A 12,024-nucleotide genomic window follows, 5' to 3' on the forward strand; every position below is an offset into this window, starting at 1 on the left:
AAGGGGGGGGGGGGGGGGGGAATGCTTTTTCCCCTGACTTCTTTCTTTTTTTTCTTTTGCTCTTATTCTCCATCAGACATGGTTTTCATTCTATATCACATATTTTTCGACAATTTATACTTGTTCTACATAAAGGCATTAGAAGATTGTTCTTGAACCTCTGTGAGTGGAAGTGCACCCAACACGAAAGTTGACACTAGTCTAATCATGAGGGATTATTTGGCTAAGAGAACTAGTCACATTGAGTTTTACTCTGGATGAAAAAAGTTTGCTTTTAAAGTAACGCTCTATGCATAATTCTATAGCACTACAAGTCTGTTCTTCAATTTTTCTCCTTATTTTCTATTCTTGTTAATTCTTTGGGATGGTATTTGTTGAATCAAACTTGTTTATTTACTATTATATTAATTTCCAACAGTATCACCTAATGGTACTTACACCAGGTCTTGAAGTACCTGAAGTTTTATTTATGAGTGGTTCTAGGACTATAAATTATTCCACAACTTTTTGTCACAATTGTGACGTGTCAAATTGTGAGTGATTAATCATCACTTATACATAGACCTACAATTTTTTCTTCACCAATTATACTTTACCACATCACAATTATGGCAAGAAGTTATGAAAACTTTTGTGGTACTAGAATTTTTCTTTGTTTATATTGCCAAGATCAATGTTGAAGGTTACATATCATTATTGTCCTCATGGTTGAGTTCCTCTAACATGTGATAATATATTCATAGGTTTAGGTCCTCTTCTAGCTCTTTTTGTACTGAGTTTTTCAATTCTGGACAGGGGATCCACCCTTTTTTTATTATCACTTTGTAATTATCTTCTTTTATTAGTAAAGTTTTTCTATCTTCTCTGCAAAATTAAAAATAAAAATAAAAATAAAAAAATAAAAACTACCAGATCCTTGCTTGATTTGATAAAATCATGCATTTTTCTTATGGGGAGAAAAGAAAAGTCGTTAGGACCGGCCTAGGCCTAAGCAATTTCGGCCATGACCTGGGGCCCATTTGAAATAGAAATAAAAATAAAAATTGTGAAGACAATAATTGAACTCACCGTCCCAAAAAATGAGTGGAACCCATAGAAAAAGGCCCCAAAATTTTGTGGGTGAATGAGAATCCAACTCAATTAAAATGTTTTACACGAGGAAAAATACACCAAAAAAAAATCTCTTAGGAATGTCTCCACGCAATTTATTGTGACCATTAATCATTCTATCTCTCACACTCACAAGCTAAACTCTCTATTTTTTTCTCTCTCTCATCATGCATCACCTTATATATGGTACCAGAGGTGAATTAAAACATTTAAAATTATTAATTAATTTTCAAACATTTAAAAAATAAATAAATAAAAATTGTTTTGACTCCCCTAAAATAAATATTTGAACTCACCCTCACCTTAAATTTTGTTTAAATTCAACTAAAATAAACTTGAATATAATCATTTTAATACTACTTTCACAGTATTTTCACAATATATAATTAACTTCATAATGGAGGTTAAGTAACAAATTGTAACTAACTTTTACTTTGACTCACAACTGACATCACTTTTTTACCTTTCTTTTTTTGCTAATATATCACCTTTTTTTTACCTACCTTTAACAACTTGTCACCTATATTTTGTTGTGAAATTTTTGTGTAAGTGTTGTGTTAACAGCACTACTCTTAATTATTTAATTTTATAATAAAAAATGTTTCAAAATTTTTCTTATTCGTTAAAAAATAAATAAATAAATAAACATCCTATCTAGGACTTTGGCTTACTTTTCCATTAACAGCAAAATGAAGTTATTTTTCCTTGCGCTTTTCTTCCTCATTGGCAAAAAATTACACTTTCATTCCAACCATCATATCTATATTTATATCTGTGATTATTTCCTCATTTTCTCTATCTCTCTTTCTCCGTTCTCTGTTTTCTTAGCTTTTATCTTTGTTTGATCAAGTAGTTTTCTTAATTTTTATCTTTGTTTGCTCCAATTCCAAGAGAGTGACCACATGTATGGTTAAAAAGTCATACACTTCAAAAGTAAAAATTTATATCAGTTTTTTTTTCTTAGTTTCACATACTCCTAGTCCTACTCCTAGGTTTGTTATTATTCTTCTTTATCCACACACATATACACTTACATTAAATTAGAGTAGAACTTCTATTATGTATCCCAAAAAAAAAAAATTCTTCTTCTTTATCTTATATTTTTATTTAATTAATGTTACATATAAATATAATAAGTTATTATGCATTTAATGGTTGTTGTCTTACTAATCTTTAAACTATTAATAAATTTTTTAGACTATTATACGATATAGCTGTATTGTATACTAAATTGTATTTATTTTGGATTATTGCATATAATATGGAAGTTGTATATATATATAAAAATAATAATCATTTTATTTTTTAATCACCCCATGACAAATTCCTAACTCCACCACTATTGACCTCCCTAGAAAAAAATCCTGGAGCCACCACTGAATTTTTAAATCTTACACTTGAATCACAATATTTGGTTCTCTAAATAAAATTGATTCTGGTTTGGCTAATATCGATTCATTGAGTTATGTGATGAATTTGTTTTTGTTTTTGCAAGTTGAGGTCAATGGGCAATTACATTGTTAAGTGAATTTGCAATAGTGATTTTGATAAATTAAAATTTTTCCACACTGTAAAATTTTTGAGTTTTTGTACTTTTGAGTCTCTGATCAAATTTGTGACTTGTGAGTAGGGGTGGTTGTTGGCTAGTTGAGTGGATCAATCAATACAGTAGGAGCATTGACACTAAGAAAATGAAACAATTAAAGAATTGTAAACTAATAAATTAATATTAGCAAAAAATAGTAAACTAACGAATTAAAGAATTGAAAACGAATTGAAGAATTGTAAACTAATAAAAAATTAAATAATTGTAAACATTTAGGCTTAAAATGTCTTTTGAGTTCAATAAAAGAACGGTAAAGACTAAAAGACATAAACTAATAAATTAAAATATTCTAAGTAATAATAATTAAAGTTTTATTTAACAACAATAATTAACATGTTTATTGTATTAGAAAAAAATATATATGTTAAATCAACTTATAGTTTATCTTTTATTCTTTTGCTAGTACTATGAATATATTCATAAAAAGGAAATCATGTAGACCGCAAGATTCATCTCCTACTCAAAATTCATCTTCTAAGCATAGTCCTGTTAACATGAACAATCTTCCTTCGGACTGAGGCAACGAGAAAATATCTCATTTTGTGAGGTCAATATATTCAATTTCTCTTTGATTTTAGATTTTATATAATTTATATTTCTTATTGACCCCCTTGGACAAAAAAATCTTGTAGCCACCACTACTTGGTATACAAACCTACATAGAAAACAGATCATAAAAATATTAAGTTAAAATTTTTTTAATAAAGGCTTGATGAGTTCAACCTGGTTGGGCTACATCCAAATAGTGTTCTTCCTTTCAAAGAAAATTAAATGTAAAAGTAACGACCAAGTGTTCATTCAAATGAGAAACCTAATGTACAACATTTAATGTACTGTACCTAAATTTTCACCCTCTTTTCTTTAGTCCAAACATAAACTTTTTAATAAATAGGTTAGAATTTCAACATATAAAGTCCATTATATTCCATAATGATTGCTCTTATCATTAGGCTAAGACACCAATCAATTATTGGTGTAGGCAATATTCGAACCCTATTCGATGATAAGACACTTTACTAACCTTCACACAAATTTGGAGCCTATATATATCACAAGGAAAGAACATGCCTAACACATCCCAACATATTTGCTTCTGCAAGTGCATTTAAAAAAAGATGTCTGGGCAACTCTCACACGAGCTGGAGGTAAATGTGCCCGCTAGTGAAGCATGGGAGCTTTATGGCAGGCTTGGATTAGCCAAACTTCTTGTAGAAGAAGGAAGTATCGTTGAGAAGATTGAGGTCATAGAAGGTGATGGAGGGATTGGGACTATTCTGAAGAAAACATATACACCAGGTATGATAATTGATAAAGCAATACAAACTGATAAACATAGAAGTAATCTTGAACCCAACCAATGATACCAAGCAATCTTTTTTTTTTTTTTTTTTTTTTTTTTGAGAAGAATGATACCAATCAATCTAAGAATTGACTTTGGAGAAATAGCTCCCCCCTCTCTTTAGTCAGAAATGAATGACTGCTTTATTTGCTTCTATGTTCTCTTTAAAGTTTCAATTTGAATAGTTACTTCCATTTTTTTTTTCATTAATTAAACTTCCTTTCTAATGAATTAGGCTCACATGGGTTTTCTGTGCAAAGAGAGAAGTTCACAAAGTATGACAATGAGAAACGCATGAAAGAACTAGAGGTGCTGGAAGGAGGATATCTTGATTTAGGCCTTACTCTTTTTCGTGTTCGCTTTGAAATCATAGAGAAGGACAATGATTCATGCATAATCAAAAGCACAATTGAGTATGATATCAAGGAAGAAGCTATTGCAAATACCTCGTACGTCACTACTGACCTAGTAGCAAAAATTGGAGAAATCGCCAAAAGTTATCTCATCAAAAACAAAGCTACTAAAAATGCAGAGTGATTATGAACAATAATATACCACGTTATGGAATCAAATAACAAATTCGTGGTATTTCTTATCTTTATATGTACTTAAGTGTGTGATGAAGTTTTCGAAGATGATAGATATAAATAATGTATTTAGGAGATGGTAGTTTGGATGGAAGAAATTCCATCTTTCATCCAACACCAGTTGCATCTTGATGTATCTTCCTAATTTTAAAGCAATAAAGATGAATGGCTTCTTTGTTTAGGAGATGGTAGTTTTGAATTTAACTAGTAGTTAGAGCGTATTTGTTTTCTTCTGTCTTTTTTTTTTATATAAGTTCTTTTGTCTTTTTTATATTAGCTAGTGATGGTCTATTTTAATATGTTAGGAATGCTACAAATTTTATAAATTAATATCATCAATCATTGTATCAAAAAGAAAATGTATCATCAATCATAAAAAACAAAAAAAAAACAAAAAAACTATTTGAATATTTAATTATTATATTATTAAAGTAACGCTGATCTTTTTTTTTTTTTTTTTGAGAAGAAAGTAACGCTGATCTACATCAATTTATAAACTGCTTTTTAGTAAAATTTATACCACATTAATAATTTTTCATATATAAGCATGTAAATATGCTATTACTCGAAATAGTCTCCACAGTGGATTTGGAGACTTTCATTATTTTAGAAACACATGTGCATGCACAAGGAAGAGAGAATATGATTCTAATATAAGGCACACTACAAACTCTATTTAAAAAATCATGATAATATTTCTTTAAAGTTTAAATTTTAATCATTACTTCATCTTTCTTTCATTCAACTTTCTTTTCATTGAATTAGGCACACCTGGGATTTCTGAGCATGTAGAGAAGTTCACAAAGCATAACAATGAGAAACGCATGAAACAAGTAGAGGTGATTGATGAAGGAAGATATCTTAAGTTTGGCTTTACTTTTTTATGTTTTAGCTTTACCTATGTTAATGCTCTAATCTTGTAAAACGTTGCTGGTGTCTTGCGTTGGAATACTATTAGAACTCTTCTAGGTGGACGTTTTTTGTACTTCAAGTTGATATCACTTTACCTAACATGAGTTTAAAGGGATTGTTAGAATACAATTAGAATATAAGGGCTTGTTTGGATGGTGAGTAAGTGATATCCCATCACTCATCACCCGAAACTTATCACCCTATAACTTATTTTTTATCACTTGAAAATCCCTAACTTACACCCCAACTCTGTTAGGGTTGAAAAGTAAAGGAAAGAGTATAGTTGAAATAGGTTTGGTCTGAAAAGTGAAGAGAGCCGCCCGGGGGGGGGGGGGGGGGGGGGGGGAGTGACAAGACTCTGTCCATGAGGCCCGTTAATTATACGAGGGAATTTACGAATTTGGCACCATAACTCTATTTTCATAGATTAAAAACACCATTTTTTTTTCATTCTCACAAACTCATAACTCAATTTGATGAGTTTTAAGTGATGGAAACAAAAAATAAAAACACATCCAAAGAAGCTTCTCATGCGTGGGACCCACCGATTTTAAGTGATGAATAATGAGTTTTGAGTTTTGAATTATAAGTGAGTGAAAACAGCAAATCCAGACAGGCCACATACCTCTTACCACAAAACCTAGCAATAATTAATATCTGGACAAAATGGGCTTCTGCCCTTTTTGGGCAAAGTAATTAACTTTTTGCCCTTCTTTCCAAACTAAATAGGGAAATGCCCCTCTTTTGAAAATCGAGTTTCTCAAAATCAAGTTAAAAAAAAAAAAATTCTGGAGCCCTATAGTGACGTTTTTAAGGACCTATAGTGACATTTTAAGAACCTATAGTGACGTTTTATAACTTGATATCCATGAAATCGAGTTATAGGCAATTAAATTAATTGCCTATAACTCGATTTCATGGATATCAAGTTACAAAACGCCACTATAGGTCCTTGAAAACGTCACTATAGGGCTTAAATCGATTTTGAGAAACTCGATTTTCAAAAGAGGGGTATTTCCCTATTTAGTTTGGGAAGAAGGGTAAAAGGCTAATTACTTTGTCCAAAAAGGGCAGAAGCCCATTTTGTCCATTAATATCTTCTTTTAAAAACTAACATTCTATGGTTGTAGTTTGTCAAAAAAAAAAAAAAAAACATTCTGTGGTTGTAGAGCTGTCTATCACTGTGTATTTCCGTCACACAATGGCCGAATGGCTTTTGTGGAGCTCTCAATCTCTAAGATATTCTTTCAACTGCTCTTCTATTCTTTTTCTCCAGCGTGTACGTAACTGTGTAGGACACACTTTGGTTGGCTTTGCATAAAACCAAATGCTGACTTCGTGGCCTGAGAAGACGAGGGACATTGGTTGCAAGAGGGACAATGCTTCCAAGGGGACAGCTCTGTAAGGGGAAATAAGAAGACAAGAGGGACAAGCTCAATATATATAAGCTATTATTAGTTTATTACATCAAGTGTCGGCTGGAACGTACGTTGTGAGCAATGCACCCAATCATAAAAGACTCTACGAGATATATAAATTTAGAGTATGGGTGAGTTTGATTTAGCTTTTTGATATTATGCTTTTTGAAAAAGTGGGGTTTAAAAAAGTGCGGTACGTATTGGGTTTTTTATAAAAGTTGAGTATTTAGTAAAAACCGTTAAAAAGTGTTTTTTGAAAAAACAGAGTGTTTAGCTAGCACTTATAAAAGTGACAGTTTGAGAGATAAATTACCAAAAAAGACAATATCTATATAAAGAGAATTCTTTGTTTTAATTATCTATCTTAATGCAAGTTATGGACACAATATTTTCACAAAAATTTCACAATAAAGTCTATATGACAAGTTGTTAATGGTAGGAAAAAAAAAATGTCACTAATAGGTCTAGATGAGAACTAATAACAACTTACTATGTAAACTTTATTATGAAATTGTTATTAAAATATTCTGTCAATAGTACCATTTTTTTTTAAAGAAAAATAGTACTAATTTAAAAAGTTTAGAGATATAATAAAATGTCACAATATTTTCACAATACTAATTTAAAATTAATCTTTGTAAAATAAAATTTTATTAACACTTATCTTTTAAATGAGTTGTTCTAGGATTATACATGTACCCACAATTTTTTCTCTACCACACACTCTATAACATCACAATTGTGAAAAAGAAATTGTGAAATAATTTGTGTTCTTACTCTCTATATTTTCTTCCACGTTGCTTTACCCAAACCCAAAATCTTTTTTTTTTCTTTCACTTTTTTCTCATCCACTCATTCACTTTGTCCTCATCTTCTTATCTTCCTTTTCTTTTACTTTCCTCGACACGAACCCCCCCCCCTCCACGCACACACAAGTCTGAGCTCTCTCTCTCTCTCTCTCTCCTCCACATTTTCCATTTATCAAAAACTCCACCGAATTCAAAAGGTTTTTTTGAGATTAGATATGTAAGATGTAAATAAATAAATAAAATAGAGAAGAGAAGAGGAAGAAGCAGCATAGAAAAGAAGAAGAAGAAGATGATGAGATGCCGCAGCACAGCAGCATAGAGGAGCAAAAAAAAACTATGGGCAATTTAGGAAAAAGAGAAACCCACCAACGGTAATATTTTTGTTTTGAGAAAACGCGTTTGTACGTTTTGCAACTGCAGCTCAAAGCTACCGTGCTAAAACATGGAAATCCTTTGAGCTAAAAAATGCACTTTTGTATAACGCACTTTTGAAAAAATTTACCAAATACGCGTTTTGAGTTTTAGGCTAGAAAACGCGCGTTTTGGCCCCCTTAAAGTCGACCCAAACGGGCACTATATATCACAAGTAAAGAAGTCAAGAACATCCCAACATATATTATTAGTGTGCGTTTGGATAAATAAATTTTGCCAACTTATTTTATTATTTAACTTATTTTTCCTACTATTCATAGGTCTCACTGCACTTTTTGGTACTTGATAATGCCTGAATCGTCAGTAGAGGTGTTCATCCAGACTGGAGTCGTCCACAGATAATCCTAATCCTGAGACAAGTTGAAGTCAAAGTAAGGTCACCGGTGTGGCGCCTGCCACAAGGTCTCCGATGCCAAAGTTAGAATGGCTAGAACAACAAAAATGACAAACGTAGTGTATTTTTAATGTATGTGTGTACCTTCTTTTGGACCTTATGGGTAGGTATTTATACAAGTGTTTTCCTCTTCCTTCTAGCCGTTGGGGTTGCTTTAATGGTGATTTTACTCTCGCATCAGTAACGCTTCCACAGAACATTGATGGCGGGTTATTCTCCCCAATGATATAGAAGTTAATTATTGCTTCGTAACGCTTCATTAACGGAATAAGGGAGGACGAGTCTGCTCTCGTATGATGACGATCACGGGATGGATGATTTATGTGATCGTCATTGTGTTGGCTTATAGACGAAGGTATAATCGGGATCATCAGTACTATTCATGAAATTTACTATACTATTTCAACTAACTTTTACATTTATCTATAGTACTTTCAACAAAAAGTTTTCAGTTTCAACAAAATAAGCAGTTCCCAAACAGACCCTTAGTGTTCTGAAGCAAGATAACATAAAATAAATAAATAAAAGAAGATGTTTGGGCAACTCTCACACGAGCTGGAGGTAAACGTGCCGGCTAGTGAAGCATGGGAGATTTATGGCACGCTTGGGATATCAAAACTTCTTGTAGAAGACGGAAGCGCCTTTGAGAAAATTGAGGTCTTAGAAGGCGATGGAGTGAGTGGGACTATTCTCAAGAAAACATTTATGCCAGGTTACAAGCTTGTCAATGTTTTAATTTTTTTTTTTTAATTAATTATATATATACACACACATGAAGTGTGTAGCTAGTATTGATGATGCCAAAATTGTCAGTCCTTATGAGTGCATTCAGATGGAGCTGGGTCTTCGTTTGGGACCCTGTGAATACAGTAAGATTGCTCCCTCAAGGTGGTCACGGGTGTGGTGTCTGCCACAATGTCTCCGATGCCAAAGTCAGTATTAGAAAGCTTTTTGAAGAATACAAAGAATATCAGATTTACTTATGAGTACTTTTGGATGTGTGTATCTATGTACCTAGTTTGTAGTTGTTTGAAGTGTATATATACAGCTTTGTGGTCCTTAGCTGTTGGGGGCCTTGATTGTGGCTTTAGTGCCTTCTTTGTAACGCCTCAAGGCTCATGAATATGGGTTTTGATGAGGTTCCAACGGTCTGCCAACTGTTTGGTAACTACTCAAGGTATTTAATGCTCCCATTAATGGTTTCTCTGTCCTCTTCCGTGTCACACCGAAGTGGACGAGTGTATTTGATGAGATCGTCCAGGTAAATTGAGTTTGTCAGTCCCATCAAGTATATATATAAAAGTTTTTAGTAAGCGATCTTCTTTACAAATAGGCAGTGTCAATGCTGCTAATTCCATTATGGAAAATTTTATAACACACGTAGTAGCTACTATGTTTTCTTTAAAGTTTCAATTTGAATAGTTGCTTCCATCTCTTTTTTTTTAATTATTAATTAAACTTCCTTTTTCCCATCAAAAAAAAAAAAAATTAAACTTCCTTTCCATTGAATTAGGCTCACATGGGTTTATTGTGCACAAAGAGAAGTTCACAAAGCTTGACAATGAGAAATGCATGAAAGAGCTAAAGGTGATTGAAGGAGGATATCATGATTTAGGCTTTACTCTTTTTCGTGTTCGCTTCGAAATCATAGAGAAGGACAGTGATTCATGCATAATCAAAAGTACAATTGAGCATGATGTCAAGGAAGAGGCTATTGCAAATACCTCGTATGCCAATAATGACCTAGTAGCAAAAATTGCAGAAGTTGCCAAAAATTATCTCATAAAAAACAAAGCTACTGAAAATGCAGCTTGATTATGAACAATAATATACCACGTTCTGGAATAAAATAATAAATTTGTAGTATTGCTTATCTTTACGTGTACTTAAGTGTGTAATGAAGTTTTTGGAGATGGTAGATTATGATACAACACCAGTTGCATCTTGATGTATCTTCCTAATTTTAAAGCAATAAATATGAATGACTTCTCTTTATTAAAAAAAAAATTAAAATTAAAATAAAAGTGTGTGATGTGTTTCTGCCGATGCATTATAATATTAATTAATAAATAAAATATAAAATGTCTTATAATTATGCAATTCATTTAAAATAAAAAGGGTTGGTAAATTTATATGCATCAACAAATAACCATGACCCACAACTGGGCCTAATACTATTGAGGCCCATGAGCAACAATTAAAAGTTAAAACCATCTGAAGTAGTAGCTCAAGGATATATATTCCATACGAGTAGCAACACAATGCTCTCTCTCTCTCTCTCTCTCTCTCCATTTTCTTTATTTTCCTCATTCTGTTGTATTTGTGATTCATAAATATTGAAAGTATTGTTTCACCTATTTTTCCTCTCTTCTAAGTTCATGTCTTCAAACTAATTCTCTGTTGTGCACCATTAGCATTTATTAGATATATAAAATACCACCATACATCCTTGGTGTGATAATCACTTCACAAATATAAGTTTTTGTAGGTAATGCTCGGCAATATCTTATCAAAACCCCGTGGCAAATTATTCATCAAAGCCCAAGCCCAATACAACTTGGCAATATTTTGAAAATCCCACGATTCAAGTCCATGGCAAAGTTATTTTATCAATTGAATTCAATCTCATAATCAAAACCCATGGTTCAAACCCATGGCAAATTAATTAACAAAGCTCGTGCAATTAAGAAGAAATAGCTAGCGGTTCAGCAGTGATACCTACAGCAAATCTAGCTCATACTATTTTACCATTGGAACTCATACCAACCATACCTTCCTAAGAGCTTCCAACAAAGAGATGGAGATCCAATGCTCTCAATTATCGTCATCTACTCGACAACCATTAATACATTCAGCAAGTCACAAAGTCGCCAAGGAATGAGGAACCATTTATTCAAATCAAGAAAAGATTACTCCAACAGTAACTGAACACATATCCAGCAGCCTGCCTGGACAAACAAAACAAGCTCCTTATGGCTGGAAGGTCTCAACTATCTCTTTGCTACAAAAATTGATCATCTCAACTGCTGGGCACGCCATGTCCTAGTTCACAAAGGAATCTAGTGGTTACATCCAAATCAGAACTCTAGTTGCTCATGTCAGAATACCAACGGTATTGCAGTCTATACAACACCTCTAGCAGTCAGACTTCTACTAATCAAGCATATTCAAGCAAAACATCATTATACAAGATCATTACCACAAGTGTTAGAGCTGTTTCAAACATCAAAGTGCCAAGATTCCACTGTTGAACTTGTCAAGGTGCTTCTCACATCACGCATCTATGCTTATCCAATGCCTCTACACACTTGGGGGCTTGATTCATTGATTCAATGGTTCCATTTCTGGGGGCTACAATTGGGTATTGATCAAAAAAGTATTAAATATGTCAATAGAGGCACTTCCACTACATAACTC

General features: G+C 32.6%; 1 protein-coding gene across 1 annotated transcript; it reads left to right on the plus strand.

Moving 5' to 3' along the window:
• The first annotated feature begins 3,775 nt into the window (after positions 1 to 3,775).
• Positions 3,776 to 4,823, plus strand: LOC126699950 (norbelladine synthase-like). Its single transcript, XM_050397921.1, has 2 exons — positions 3,776 to 4,012; positions 4,291 to 4,823. The coding sequence occupies exons 1-2, from the start codon at positions 3,832 to 3,834 to the stop codon at positions 4,590 to 4,592; spliced, it is 483 nt and encodes a 160-aa protein (XP_050253878.1). The 5' UTR covers positions 3,776 to 3,831; the 3' UTR covers positions 4,593 to 4,823.
• The last annotated feature ends 7,201 nt before the right edge of the window (positions 4,824 to 12,024 follow it).

This window comes from Quercus robur, chromosome 9 (genome assembly GCF_932294415.1).
Source record: "Quercus robur chromosome 9, dhQueRobu3.1, whole genome shotgun sequence".
In the NCBI taxonomy this organism is placed as follows: Eukaryota; Viridiplantae; Streptophyta; class Magnoliopsida; order Fagales; family Fagaceae; genus Quercus; species Quercus robur.

Excerpts from the sequence above, each read along its gene's own strand:
- LOC126699950 (XM_050397921.1), top strand. The coding sequence starts at position 3,832 with ATGTCTGGGCAACTCTCACACGAGCTGGAGGTAAATGTGCCCGCTAGT. Across the intron at positions 4,013-4,290 it reads GAAGAAAACATATACACCAG|GCTCACATGGGTTTTCTGTG; the intron begins GTATGATAATTG and ends CTAATGAATTAG.